Raw genomic sequence first — 16153 nt, 5'->3', positions numbered from 1 at the left:
TCATATGACATAGAGATGCAGTGAGGATTTTTCGTCTACTGCTTCTCTATGCAGATTGCTCTGAATAGGGATACTTGAAATTGAAACACCCTATACATCGTTTGTGTAGAATTTATGGAGACAAAAATACTCAATGTTTTGACCTCTGTATCAAGGCTATCATCAGGAAAACATATATGAATATGACACAAGCTAAATGACACATAAGTACATTAAAATATAACTTCTTTAACTGTTTATGCTGGCCTAACTTCTGCAGGGGCAGACTAGATAAAATAAAATAAAAACATATATATAATAAGTAGTATAATATACAGAGATTAAAAAGAAAATGACAGTGGTCAACATCAAATGTGACTCTGTTATCTTTAGGTTTTCTTGTGTTAGGGTTCTGCCATCCTGTTCTTCTGGATGCTGTATAGGTTGCAGATAGGTAAACTATCTGAGCAAGACTGATGGTAGCATTATCTTTGTTTGGCTTGGTAATAACGATGTCTTTAACCAAAGTAGCCCTTTAATCTCTAAGAAATAACAAAGACATCATTATTACCAAGATCAACAAAGATAATGCTACTGTCATTCTTGATCTTGAGAGCTTACCTAGAGAAAATGAACCAATTGGTTAACTACATCTTATAAAGAAAATAATAGAATTAATTAAGTCAGTGATCACTTAGCCAGAGCAAACAATTAAAAAGCTGTTATGCATTATGCCTGCACTCCCAGAATTTATGACCTACCAAAAATAACAAAACAAGCACACAACTGCGACCGATAGTTGAACTGACAGCCCCAATTATCTCTTAAACAAGAAACTAGTAGCTACACTCATGTAGTTGGTAGGTATTTTCCCCACCTACATAAAAAATGCACACCTCATAAGCAAAATTAAAAATGTCACACTCAACAACAAAGATTTATTAGTCAGTTTTGACGTAACTGCCCTTTTCATGAATGTCCCAATCTATGACATGATTCTTCTCTTACGAAACAGATTTCTGCCTGATATCACAGCCCTTTTTTGCCCATGTATTGGATATTTCGTGTGGCAAAATAATTTCTACATGCAAAATAAGGCTTGTCTATGGGCTCACCAATTGCCCCCCCCCCAGCTAATGTTTACATGGTAATGAGCTCTAGATTTGGCAAGCCTAAAGCCCAAAGTCTGGTTCAGATATGTTGACTATATATTCGCTATTTGGCCCCATGACTGTGAAATATTACATTCCTAAGTAACCTGAACAAACAACACAAATGTGTCCAATTTACCATCGAGATTGGAAACAATAACCGTTCCTTTTCTAGGCACGTTGTTACACATCTTACCTCAGACTGTCTTATGTCTGAGGTAAGATGTGTCTACTGTAAACTTACACACACACACAGGCCAATGCATGCATATACAAAGATTCATACCACCATCCAACACAAAAACTAGAGATCATCAGCAACCTTCAACATAGAGCCCTAACAATTTGCTCTGATAAGCAGGCACTGAAGAATGAATTATTTGCCAAACCTTTATAACAAATGTAGAAAGTTTTTAATGTGGATATATTATATATTCAAAGATACCAAGTAATTTTATATAAACTTGGTTTTTAATCCTATTTCCCAAGTAAGCAAACCGACAAGTATGTCAAGTTTGTGCCTGCACGTAGTGCAAGACTGAGGCAACTCGTGGTAAAAGTGGATTAAGCTCCGATCACTTTCCTTGGTATTTTTCCCCTTGCAGAGATTTATGATGCTATGCATTAAAGGCAGGGGTCACTACCCAGACCGGTTTTGACCTTTATTGAGGTGTCGTCAGTGGGAGCTAAACCTGAAATACGAAGGTTGAAGTAGGTGCAAACTTTATAAAAAATGGCTACAACAAAAACACAGTTCACAGAATCCTTCACTATAATGCCATGAAAGGTAAAAAGGATTACAAAAATGCCATAGCTATACCATACATTAGGAGAAGATCATAAAAAAATAGATGAACACATTACATAAATACAGTATTAAGGAAGCATTCAAACCTCTTGCAGAATTAAAAAGTACACTTGGCTCATGCATAAATCCCCTTCCTTACCGTGTCCACCCAGACATTTACAAAATCCTGTACACCTGCAACTTACCCCACATAGAGGAAACAGGATGCAAAGAAAAGAAAAACACAAATGTCACATTAAATTACTTCACCATGGTAAAATAGCCCTGTTCAGACCATGCTCTCCAAACTTGTCACAGAATTAACTAGAAAGGTACAAAGTTCCTACACTGCACTAAAACTGATTTGAAAGAAAATTCAAGGAAGCTTGTGTGGTGCTTATTCATCATCCTAATCTCAACAAAAATTGTGAATTAGTAATTTTAAGTCTGGAAGACTCATCTGCAGCTGATATAGCATCCAGAAGAACATGATGGCAGAACCCTAAAACAAGAAAACCAAAAGATAACAGGATTGTACAGATGTATCTGATTTAGTTCCACTGCAATTTTTTTTTTTTATCCTCTGCACATTATGCTAAATATATACAGCAATCCCTTGATTAATGCACCTAATGCATTCTTTAAAAAATGACGTATTAACCAAAAATGCACTAATCAAATATAATAATCTGATAAAGTATAATTTGTTCTTCAAATTTCTTTTTTGACCCTTAATTTTTTTAATGGGTATGTCTCAGGGCGTAGTTGAAGGAAAACCATGAAGCTGAAAGACAATAAAACATATTCAGAATATAAATTTATTATTCTACTTCTTAACAAAGAATTGAGCTAATGTAGTTTGCAGTTCTGTTTCATTTTTTCATACAGTGTAGGCAGTGGTGAGCTATGGAAATTTTAACAAAGGGCTCGCATCATCGAGCAAAAAAAAAAAAAAAAAAAAAAGCCTAACTTAGCCCTTATAATACTTATATTGCAACTTTGTAGAGCTCCTGACAGATATGATAATTCCTGTAGGAAATCAATCATTAATGCTAGATCTTTTAAAAATTCCAAATTGAGAAGTCGGTTTAAAAAGCCCTTATAAAAATATATCGTTTGATGCAAAATGCTTGCATCAAGCTGGGTAATTTCTCCACACAGCAAGAGCCATTTAAACTGCAGACTACCCATCGTGGTCCAAACACACGGCCGATCTTTAAAATTTCAATACCAAGGTCTTTTGCATTCGTATTTAATTCTCGTTGATTTTTTTTGGTGATTGATGATAAAAAGTATATAATTTATTAATAAATATTTCAAAATGATTTATTTCTTTAATGTTTTTTATCGAATCGTATCATAACATCGAATCATAACATTACACTAGCTCCATCAGAACAAAATGCAATGAAATGATTTTTTATATAGTTATCAGAAAATCCATATGAATTTAAAGTAGCAATTATAGTAGCATGTACATTCCACGGTGATATTTTCTTGTTCTACAAGATTATTAAACAAGAAGAACAAGGGGCTCGCAAATTTGAGAAAAATTTAACAAAGGGCTCATGTAAGCCCCTTATAGCTCACCACTGAACTTAGGGTAATTTGCAGCCACCTCCTTATCTGCACTTGCAACTTCACCTGTGATTCGAACATTATGTAGGCTATTTCTCTTTTTGAAATTCTCAAGCCATCCAACACTAACATGGAATTCTTCTTTTCCATCATCAATAGCTCTTTCAAGGTTGCAAAGAAACTTAATTCTTTTCATTTAATAAGGTCAGTGCTTAAAGGGATCTGTTTTGGGTTACAATTTTCATTCCATGTAGAAAGAAGTCTCTCTAATTCAATCATTATAACTTTGATTTCGACTGGTCTGCATGCATGATGAACTTGAAGCAGCCTTACCTTTCTCTTTGTATTCAGCCGCTTTGCTTAAAATTGTTCTTATAGTTGATTCACCCATTTTGTGTTCTTTTATCTTTACTCTGGACTTGCCTTGTTCAGTTTTCTTTATTATTTCAATTTTTTTTTCCAATGAAATTACTTTTTGCATCTTTTTCACACCTCCACTTTTTTCCTTACTAATTCTTTTACTCATGATTAAAGGTTGGGAAAATACTTTATAATAAAAAAAGTAATGAAAACAATTGCAGAGAAGGCATGAGATATGATAATCAAAATGCTATGTAATTAGCAGATGACATACATTTTGGTAGTAAATTTGGAAAATAACTTTGTAAAATGTTTTAATTTTAAATCAGTAACTGAATTATTTCATCCTGATGAGTGATTTTTTAAAATAGTTAGCCATAAAAAAATGTATAGATAGAAAATTTTAAAAATCTGTAACATTTAATTTTAAGATGCATATACTAATTGAATTTTAGAGCTGCACTAATTGCATTTGAGTATATAAAAAAAAAGACACACTAATTGAAAACACACTGATCAGCAATGCATTAATCAAGGGATTACTGTATTAATTTTTATTTTATTTATTTTAATTTTTTTCTCACCAGAAGTCAGGCTAGCGTAAATGGTTAACAAAGCAATTATACTTTAGAATACTTATGTTAGTGCATGTAGCTTATGTCTTACTCATATATATGTTTTCCTGATGATGACTTTGATATAAAGGTTGAAATATCAAGTGTTATTTTCTTAACTGTAGGTAAAGTAATTGCTTTAACATGTGTTTTTGTCTGCATAAAATTTGCACAATGAATGCTGACAACCATGTAATCTTGTAAGGAAGTACTGTATAGTGCATCTCTTTCTTGTCCAATGCATTTGTCACCTTGCTCTGAACATGAGTAAATTGGTAAATTGTGACCTCCCTTTAACAAAACCATCCTGAATATCAGAGAATACTGCTGTTTATCAACTTAGTTCTGTATCCAAACACACCAGTCTGTCCAAATAATCCAAAATATAATTGTTGGAGTAATATTTACCAACATTACTTATTTGAACATTATTATTTTGTAACATCCGACAATAATATTTTGATATTTGTTTATATTTCTCTTCTGTTTCAATACTTTTGACAATATAATGTATGGAATTTCATTTGATTAAGCATACTTTTGCAAAGTATTATCTGTTAACAGTATTCTGAATATTAGAAAGTGCATTTTCAGAAATAATCTGAAATGCAGTTTATTCTCCTTTTTTACTGGACTTCATTACTTATTATTATGTATTGTGCTTATAATCCTGATTTTGAGACTGAAGAGTTAATCAGCTTTTACATTTAGAAGCTAAGTGGACCAGATCCACCCTCAGAGAGGCCACCATTGCTCTTTGTGCAAGTAAAAAACAAACATGAAAATCTCAACCCAAAACAAGTAAGTATTTAATTTTTTCATCTTGTAAAGCTACAGCAATTTTTTATTAATTGCTATATTGCTTGTTGTCAGTTAATTTGTGTGTGTGTTAGTAGTACTACAAGTTGGCCAGCTATGTTAATTATGTTGCAATTTTAATTTACACTATATTTTGAAAAATTATGGAGACAACTACCGTGTTATTGAGTAAAACATTTTGGTTTATAATAAATTAAAGTTTTACTTAATAACACGGTAGTTGTCTCCATAATTTTTCAAAATGTATTCTGATCACCATGTAAGCATGAAAGAAAAAATTAAGTACTTGTATGTTAAATCTATAGCCTCTATAGCTTAGTCAGTATAGACGAAGCCCTTTGGTCAGAAAGACCCGGATTTGATTCCCATCAGTGATGTGAGGAACCTTTATCTGGTCTCTTTCGATGAAAGATGAGTTAGCCGGTCTCATACGGAGGTAGAGGGTTTTTTCACCCAGAAACTCTGGTTTTTCATCCCCCAGAACAGGCAAATCGGCCCATGAACACGTACCTCTACATAAGACACCAATTGGAATAAGGAGTATTCAACCTATTCCGTAGGATTTCGGTTCCGAATACACACACACATGGTAAAATGTGTAGGCCTATGTGTGAATGCAAATTAGGATAGGATAGGATGTTAAATCTAGGAAAGGTGCTTTTATAATAACTTTTAAAATGAATTTATAGATGTACATCAAAACACACATGATACGAAGTACCATTTGTGGGTGAGCAATAAGAAGAAAGAAAGAACCCATTGGTATGTTTTTTGAACATATCAAGTGTACTCTTTGTTATATTAAAACTATATATGTTACCGTTAAAGCTCGAAAGCCGTTAATGTTCACATTACCTAGCTAATCTGCAGATTAACTGATTTGCTCCGTTAACGTGCGGAATCAAGAGTTTTCCGCATTTTACCTAGGTAATGTGCACATTAACGGCTTCCCTATCGTTAAAGTTCAAAAGTTTGTTTCTCTCATTTCCTTTCCCTACTCCTTCCCCCCTCTACCTCCACTTTTAGTTTGGTTTTTTAATAAGTAAACATAATTTTATCATATGTTTTCAAATTCATTTCCTTAATTGTAATAATCTTTTAAACCGTTTGATTCTTTGTATTATAGTTTTTTAATTGATTGATGATTGATTCTATCAACTAATTTGTTGATTGTTTGATTGTATTAACTTGATTCTTTAGATACCGAAAAATAAATAAATAACATTATGTTAATTTAAGCGTACAGAAACGTTACTGTTGTTCCAGCAAAGATCTTATTTTCACTTTAACGAGTGCCTAGTAGGTAATGTGCAGATTATCTAGGTAATTTGCAGATTACCTAGGTAATTTGAGAAATGAAACAATTTTCGGCACATTAACGGATCACCCTAGTTAATCTGCACAATACCTAGATAATCTACAGAATAACTGATTTCTGCACTTTAGCGGTAACATATATACACGTACGTGCACACACAGTAGGCACACAAAAAAACAATACTGAATAACTATAATGATATAACGTTATGAAGTCAACTGGTTTATTAACAAAGAAATATATGTTTAATCAATTATCGGTGGAATCTTGGTTGAATAAAGCATTAACAATGGTAGATTACATGCTCAAAATAGGCACCTTGTCTTTCAAGACAGGTCTCATAGCACATGTAAAGGTTTTCTGTCACCTTGGAGAACAAGGGTTAGGACATCTGCTGGACACATGTAATTTTATCCCTTAGTTCATTAAGGTTTGAAGGCAGATCATGGTGGAATACCCATTCCTTCAAAATACCTCACATGAAGGCATCAAGTGATGCGAGATCAGGCAAATGTGAAGAGTACGGGAATTCTGTGAACCTCAAAATGAGCCTCCCAGAACGTGTTCTGATAAATAAGCTGTAGAACCATGTGATGTGTGGCAGGTGGCTCCATGCTGTTGGAATGCCTGTGCATGAAATGGAATGTTTTTTGCACAACACATCCTATGCAGATCTTGAGTGAAAGGAACAAACACATTCTCGATGTAGTGTTCGCTATTCAAGGTCAAGGTTAAACCACCCTCTTTAATGAAGTAGGGCCCAATTATGCCATGGCCAGAAACCACACACACACCCACCATGCGGTGACCTTCTCACTGAGAAGAGGTTTCTCTTGGACAAATTCAGGTCTCGAGAAACCAAGAAACCTATAGGTTCATCTTTTTATATGGCTGCTTAGATTGAAATGCACTATCTCCAAGAACCGGACATTATGGATATCAGGATGGATCTTCATAGACATTGGGCTGCACGTATTCACAGTATTCCCACTGTGCAACGTAATCCATTGCTGTTAAACACTGACCCACCTGAATGACATATGAAAAGGCACCAGCTCCTTAAGGATTCTCCATAGTGACCACCTCGGTATCCCAAATTTTACCACTGTTCGCCGTTGATTGCGCTTCAGAGACTGTAACACTTGAACATTCCTGGTACATCGGAACCTCTCAATTAAGGCAGTGATGATACTGTTGCTTGGGGCATATTTACAGAAATGATGAACAAACTGCTCACAAACATGTCATATGCTTGGACCATTTGCTCTACCAACTCCATATGAATGAAAATAATGCTCTACAATAAATGTCTTTTCTTCCAATGTCAACACAATTGATAAAGCTAAGTGTAATGCATAGACTCTAGACGTGCCCTTCTTTTAGCATGCAGTTGAATGGCATATCTTATACTGCATGTACTGAAAGGGATGTCAAAGTTCAGTACTTTTTTTTTTTTTTTTTTTGTGCACCATATTGTGTGTGTGTGTTAAAACTATAACTCCACTTCTTTGTCATGATAGATACATTGCTGAATGAGTAGGAGCTCCATGGAGGTGTGTTATTAATAATAATAGAAAATCTACTATTTTATTATATTCCATACAGCCAGAGGAGAGTTATTGGGATATATACTCAACTTATATAAAAAACTGTAAATGTTATATTTACAAACTTTTTGCAGTAAAGATCTCCTTATCCTGTAATCTTAAGATTGATGTTATGATAACTTAATTCATTTTATCCTCAATATATTGCTTGAGTTGTTTCTTTTTTAAATAACAAAACCTGTGGTGCGATCATAATTAAAAGAAACACATGTATTAACCACAGTGAAAATTATTTAATTGTAAATATTTCATCCTAAGTATCTTAGGACATCATCAGTATAGTAGTTTAAAACAGTAATAGGAATAACATACAGTTAGGGCGCATGATTACAATAGAATCTCATTAAACGTGAGTAACGTGTTACAAAAAAAAAAAAAAAAAAAAAAATATTTAACACAATTTTGTATGACAATTTCCCATACTTTAGGAATAGTAAGAACGTCGTTGCAGTTTAAGTTTGGTCTGTGTAGTAGGGCTTCAGAACTTTCTTTGTATAAACGTTCATGTTTATATAAAGATCTATGTAAAAGTTTAGACTTTTCCCAATGGATCCTATGGTTTTGGATTTTCAATTCCGTGTTGAGAGAGGCCAGATTTTTGCAGTTTAAAAAAGACGAATGTGGTCTTGATGTTCCGAGATGCGTTTCTGAACAGACCTACCTGTCTGTCCAAAGTAAGACAATTTGCATGAGCATGGAATTTCATAAACGCCAGGCAACATCAAAGGTGAGAGTTTGTCCTTAGGAGAAGGTAACAAGTTATAAATTTGGTTGATAGGTTTGTAAGATTAGATAAATTTTAGATAAATAAATTAGATAAATATTAGATAAATAAATTAGATAAATATTTTAGATTAGATAAATAAATTAGAGAATGGTTAGATAAATTGACTACCCATTTTTCCGTTGGTAATTTGTTAGTGATCTTTTTTGATCGATTTAATAGATTAAGGTATTTAATATGTAGAGCACTATTGCTTTTATCAAAAACCTTTTTTTTTCCTGAATTCTTTGAGACAGTTATGATTAATTGTAGCAATTCTTGATTTAACGTATTTGACAATTCTGTTTCTAGTTCTGTGATATTTAAATTGTTTGTTGCTAATTCATGCTTAGAAACTCGTAATTGATTGAGTAGTAAGGAATGACTTGCTATTTGATAGATTTTATGGGCACCTGGAGATTTGATGGCTTCCTTCAGTTTTGCAAAGGTTGGAATAAGATTATCGCGTCTGCACTTTTTTAAAAAAGAGATTCTAGCTCGGAGCTTACCCTGTTTTAATTTCAGTTTTCCTAGTAAGTTTGTCTTCTGCGCTGTCATTTCCCCGTGAAGGAATAAAACTTTTTTAAAAAATCAAAAAACTTAAGACATACCATGCAAGACCTCCTAGAATTTATGACTTACCTAAGCTACACAAAACTAATGTTCCACTTAGACCTGTCGTAGACTGTATCAGCAGTCCAACTTACAAGCTATCAAGATTCTTATCTAACCTTCTCCGCCCTCACACGGGCACTCAGTCTCTTCAATCAGAAATTCTACTGAGTTTCACACAAAAATTAAAGACATTCAACTATCAAAAACTGACTTATTAATCAGCTTCGACATTGTCTCCCTCTTCACAAACATTCCCCATAAAGAAACAATAGAATTACTAACTCAAAAATTTCCGTCTAATAAAGTTGAATTGTTCAAGTTTGTTATTGCATCAGGTTACTTCACCTGGAAAGGTCAAATTTACAAGCAAGAGGAAGGAACAGCAATGGGATCTCCTTTATCACCAAACCTAGCAAACTTGTTTCTAGAACACCTTGAAGAAAAAATATTCACTTTTGAACCCAAACCAAAAATTTGGTTAAGATATGTCGACGACGTATTTGCAGTCTGAGATCATCCCGAACATGAATTACAACTGTTTCTAAATAAAATTAACCTTCTTCATCATCACATCAACTTTACGTTAGAAAAAGAACCTCCACAAGGTATTTCCTTTTTGGATTTACACATCCAAAGAAAAGAATACGGTTCCATCACCACGTCTGTTTTTCGCAAGCCTACATTCTCAGGTCGCTACATTCACAATTCTTCCGCTCATCATCCATCTCAGAAATCTGGCATTATTAAATCACTAGTTTCCAGAGCCCACAAATTCTGCTCCTCTGAAGAATCTTTAAACCAGGAATTAGAAGTAATAAAAAATACAGCCATCCTAAATGGATATAATCCGAAAACAACTCAAAAAATCATCAGTCACTTCTCCACACATCAAACCAGACAGGAAGAAGTCCATAGGATTCCCATACCTTACATCAAAGGCATCTCCAAACGTCTTTCTAAAATTATGAAGAAATACAATTTTGCCACTTACAAACCTATCAACCAAATTTACAACTTGTTACATTCTCCTAAGGACAAACTCCCACCTTTGATGTTGCTTGGCGTTTATGAAATTCCATGCTCATACAAATTGTCTTACTTTGGACAGACAGGTAGGTCTGTTCAGAAATGCATCTCTGAACATCAAGACTATATTCGTCTTTTTAAACCGCAAAAATCTGGCCTCTCTCAACACAGAATTGAAAATCCAAACCATAGGATTCATTGGGAAAAGTCTAAACTTTTACATAGATCTTTATATAAACATGAACTTTTATACAAAGAAAGTTCTGAAGCCCTACTACACAGACCAAACTTAAACCGCAATGACTTTCTTACTATTCCTAAAGTATGGGAAATTGTCATACAAAATTGTGTTAAATAATTTTTTTTTTTTTTTTTGTAACACGTTACGCACGTTTAATGAGATTCTATTGTAATCATGCACCCTAACTGTATGTTATTCCTATTACTGTTTTAAACTACTATACTGATGATGTCCTAAGATACTTAGGATGAAATATTTACAATTAAATAATTTTCACTGTGGTTAACACGTGTGTTTCTTTTAATTAATTTTAATTAGTTGTTTCTGCAACAACAACAACAGGAGTTATTCTAATTTTGTTTCTTGGCAAGGTGCACTAAATATATTCATGTCATGTTTAACATCTCATTTAATGTATTTTCATATATATTTCATACTTTCATACATACTTGAACATGATTTTTATAAATTATAAATGTAATATATTTACAATTAAATATATTAAAATTTATAATCATAGGTTTCTGTGGTTTAGCAGTTCAAAGGAAAGATTTCGGTATTGCGACCACATGTTTATTAAGATAAATAAAGATAAACAAACTGAAAAGTTTCGTATGTCGTTTGACTTACATCTTAACAGTAACTCAAAGTTTAAACACAAGAAATGAGAAATTACTCAAAATAGTCCATTAGATGTTGTTATGGCAGTCTAACTGTTCATCAAATTAAAAAAAAAACAGGTGTCTATAAAATGTACTGTTACTTAGGCCAGACAGGAAGATCAGAGGAAATCTGTATGAATGAACATCAAAAAGACTTACAAAAAAGGAGAGAACACAAATCAGGCCTAGCATCCCATACAACTTTCACTGGCCACAATGTACTTTGGCATAAAACAGCATGTCTTATATTGAAAAAAAAACTGTTTCACATGGAAATTTAAAGAAGCTGCAAATATGCTTATAATCCCAACGCAATGCAACAAAAACTAGGGCCTAATTCTACACCAAGTTTGGTCAGCATTCATAAAAAATATACATAAGTCAGACCTCGGACAGAGTGAACGTGAACAACAGAACGTGACAACATCCAGCATTGTTCAAACATAGCATCTATTAACGTATGTATCGATTCTGCATTCGGATTTTTTAATTTGATGAACAGTTAGACTGCCATAACAACATCTAATGGACTATTTTGAGTAATATCTCATTTCTTGTGTTTAAACTTTTAGTTACCGTTAAACACATTTAATTACCTGAACATGTAAGTCAAGCGACATACAAAACTTGTCAGGTTTGTTTATCTTTATTTATCTCAATAAAAATGTTGCAATACTGAAATCTTTTATATTAAAATTTAATTATTTAATTAAAATTTAATATAATAAAATTATATTAAATTTTAATAATAATAATAATAATATATTTATTATGAATTTACATTTATAATATAGTTAAAATTTGATGAATGTACGTACTGTACGCCCACAGATACAAGACTCTTCGACACTTCTCGCATGTCAGAAGAAGAAGAATCCATTCCCATAATAGGGTAATCAATCCGTCTTGTTGGATGAGTTGTTTATTATTACACGTCGTTTTCTTTTATGAACATTGTAGTTTTTAAAGTGGTAACTACTCTGATTGTATAACAGTTGGAAAATTTTATATAAAGCATGTGATTCTGTATGCTGGTGACCAATTCATACATCAGCTTATTTATTTTTCCCCTTCAACACAAATTGACTCTTCTTGGCAAGTTGCCAGACTAGGGTCTCGGATCTGTGGTCGGACAGTAAATGTTGATACTCTTTTTGGGATAGAAGCATGATGACATCATCATCATTAGGGTTCTATCTCTTGTTTCGTCCTTCATTTCTTGATAACCTCTTGTGTCCATTATATCATCAAGCATCATTAGTCATCTCCTTCCTCTTGGTTGCGTTCCTTCAGTTTTCCCTTCTATGATTCTTTTCAGTAGGCTGTCTCCTCTTAATACATGTTCTATCCAGTTATACTTTCTTTGTCTTATGGTCTTTAGTAAATTCCTTTCTTCTTCAACTCTTTGTAATACTTCTTCTTTGGTAATTTTTTCAGTCCACTTTATTTTCTCCGTAACCACATTTCAAATGCCTCCAACATTTTAGCTTCTTTCTTTCCAATTGTCCATGTTTCTGACCCATATAAGGTCATACTCCATATAACACTTAATAAGCCTTTTCTTTAAATTTTTATTCATTTTATTAATAAAATTTTTTTCTTGCTATAAAATGCATATTTTCCTTTGTTAATTCTTTCTTTTATTTCCATGTCACATTTTCCATTTTTTTGTATTATACTACGAAGGTATTTGTATTGTCTCATTTGCTCTACACTTTCTCCATTCATCATCACCTTGACACTTCCTGGTTTCCTGGATACTCTCATCTCTTTTATTTTCTTTGTGTTAATTTTCATACCATATTTCTTGCATATACTTTCAAATTTTTGCATTAGGTGCTGTAGTTCATCTTCAGTATTAGCTAATATTGTTTGATCATCTGCAAATCTAATATTTTGTGTTGTTCTTCCTTCAATGGTGATTCCTCTTTTCCCTTCATCAAATGCTTCTTTTATCATTTCTTCTGTAAATATATTGAAGAGTGTCAGTGACAGGCAGCATCCCTGTCTCACACCTCTGCCAATCACGTATTTTTTTAGTTTTCCTACTTTTGTCTTTATTATGGCAGTCTGGTTCATATATAATTCAGCTATTAACCTTTGGTCTCTCCAATCTAAACCTATTTTGTGTGACACTTATATAAGATTTTCCCATTTCACCATGGCAAATGCTTTTTCAAGGTTGACAAAACATATATAAACTTCTTTATTTACTTCTGTATTCCTTTCACATATGTTTCTCATTACTCCAATTGCATCTCTAGTTCCTCCCTCTGTCTTTTCTAAATCCAAACTGATCGTCCCCCAGAAAATACTCCATTCTATTATCCAATCATCAATTTAGTATTAGCAGTACTTTTGAGGCATGCGAGAGTATGCTTTTAGTTCTGCAGTCACTGCACTTAGTAGGATTGATTTTCTTTTCAACTGGTATAAGAATACTCTCTGTGAAATCTTTAGGCCATTCCTCTGTTTTGTAAATGAGGTTGCATAGTTTCCATGTTTTAGTTACCTTTGTCCTCCAGTTGTTTTAGAATTTCACTAGGTATTCCATCCACTCCATCTTTCCACTTTTTAATTCCTTAATTGCTGTTTCTACTCTCTTGAGTATTTCAGGACTTCTTTCTTCTGTTGAGATTGCTCTTCTAATTCAATTTTCGTTGGTCTTTCATTTTTTGCATAACGTTCTTCGATGTATTCCTTCCATCTTTTGCCTTCATTTCAATATCATAAATTAATTTTCCTTGCTTATCTTCTAATGTCGGATTTCTTATGCTTTTTTTAATATTTGTAAGTTCTTTTGCTTTTTCAAACATTTTATTGTATCGTTCCCCTTTTATCCATTACTTCAATTACTTTACATTCTGCTTTTAACCATTCCTCTCTTGCTTTATCAGTTTCTCTTCTCAGTTCATTATTTAATCCTTTGTATTTTCCTCTTCCCTCTTCGGTGTTTACATTTTTCCATCTTCTTCTTTCCTCCATTTTTTTTATCATTTCATTTGTAATCCATGGCTTCTTAATTCTTTTCCCTTCCACAAAATCTCTTCAGCAGCTGTTTCATATATCAAGGTTTTTCCAGTTGATTCCATTTTGCATTAACATCAATAGTCTCTTCAGATATATCTTCTTCGTTTTTTATTTTATTCTCCAGTTCTTCTCTGAATTTCTTACCTGCATCTCCTTTGAGTTTTTCTAGGTTCCACCTTTTCTTGCTTTTACCTTTGTTTATTTTCTTAAATCATATTCTTAATTCCATAACAAGTAAATTATGGTCTAAGTCAATACAGCTCCTGGATGTGTTGATATCTTTTTTACACTGTTTCTATGCCTGTTTTGTATTAACATATAGTCAATCTGGTATCTTGTGATATCTGCTGGCATTTTCCATGTATATCTTCTTCTCTTTGGAAGTTTGAACCAAGTATTTCCAATAATTAGTTTGTCTTTTACAAAACTCTATAAGTCTTTCGCCTCTCTCATTCCTTTTTACAAGGCCATATCTTCCTGTTATTCCCTTTTCTACCTTTTCACCTACCACTGCATTCCAGTCTCCAATCCAGATGGTATACCTTTTAGTTCTGTCTTCTTCCTTTATCTCTTCTATTTGATTATATATATCTCTTCTACTTCATTTTCATCATGGTCACTTGTGGGCATATATATCTGTATAATCATTTTGTCCACAGACTTTGCTTTCAGTTTAATCATAATCACCATGTCAATTTTATATATTGTTTTTAACCTTTTCATTCAAAACAAATGCTACTCCATTTTTTCCCTGTGTTCTACAGGAATATATAATTCTGTAACCATCACTTTCAAAATCTCCTATATCTTCCCATCTAACTTCACTTAGACCAACCACATCCAATTTATTCCTCTCCATTTCTTTCTTCACGTTCTCTAATTTACCAGCTCTCGACATTGTTCTTACATTCCAAGTTGCCACTCGTATAGTTTCTATCTTATTCTCTCCTGGACATCTTATTTTATTCCTATTTTCCTCAATACTTGGTATCCCATCCTCATTGTCCATATGGGGGTTTCGTAGAATAACAACCTGAGAAGCCTAATTTCTTCTCCTGCCAGGCATGACATCCATCGTTTGCCAATAGACCCCATTTTTGCCAGTTGCAGAGACTAAATTTGCTGAGCTCACCATATTTCTTGGAAATAATACTGAGGTGGTTTTCTGTTGCTTTCCTCAGGAAACCATTATGGTATGGTCTCAAACCTGGGAGAGCAGCAGCCTCCCACTGCTTAGGCTACTCCTCTCACTACTAAAGGTAGAAAATAAAGTAAATAGAAAAGATTCACCCCTAGCCCTCGAATTACTCTAATAGCACTGGGAGAAGGAACAAGAAGAAGAAGAAAAAGTATAAAGAAAGAAGATAGGGATCAGTCTACAGATTATATAACAGACATATATTACATGAAGTAAGGCATGATCCAGCATCAGGTACCTCAGGTTCACAACTCCTGTACTCACTACAGTGAGCCTTTGAGTGAGTAATGATATGTATGTACTGATTTAATTTCTCAAAGCATTAAGAGCAAGACCAGATCACTAGTTTGTTCTAGAATTGTACTTAGAATAAATTTTAATCTTTCATGTAGACATGTGTAAACA

At 33.3% G+C, this 16153-nt stretch overlaps 1 protein-coding gene across 1 annotated transcript in view; it reads left to right on the top strand.

The window, feature by feature from the left end:
- LOC150108861 (pre-piRNA 3'-exonuclease trimmer-like) overlaps positions 1–16153 on the top strand; it is a 509147-nt gene that overhangs the window by 428228 nt on the left and 64766 nt on the right. The window contains exon 20 of the mRNA XM_090403827.1: positions 5181–5270. Within this exon, the coding sequence (XP_090259953.1) occupies positions 5181–5270 (90 nt within the window). The remainder of the gene's footprint in view (positions 1–5180; positions 5271–16153) is intronic.

This window comes from Typopeltis vanoorti, chromosome 2 (assembly GCF_054136105.1).
Source record: "Typopeltis vanoorti isolate ZY-2024b chromosome 2, IOZ_Tvanoo_1.0, whole genome shotgun sequence".
Classification (NCBI taxonomy): Eukaryota; Metazoa; Arthropoda; class Arachnida; order Uropygi; family Thelyphonidae; genus Typopeltis; species Typopeltis vanoorti.
The sequence above is the reverse complement of the archived record's forward strand: the minus strand, read 5'-3'. Positions and strand labels throughout refer to the sequence as shown.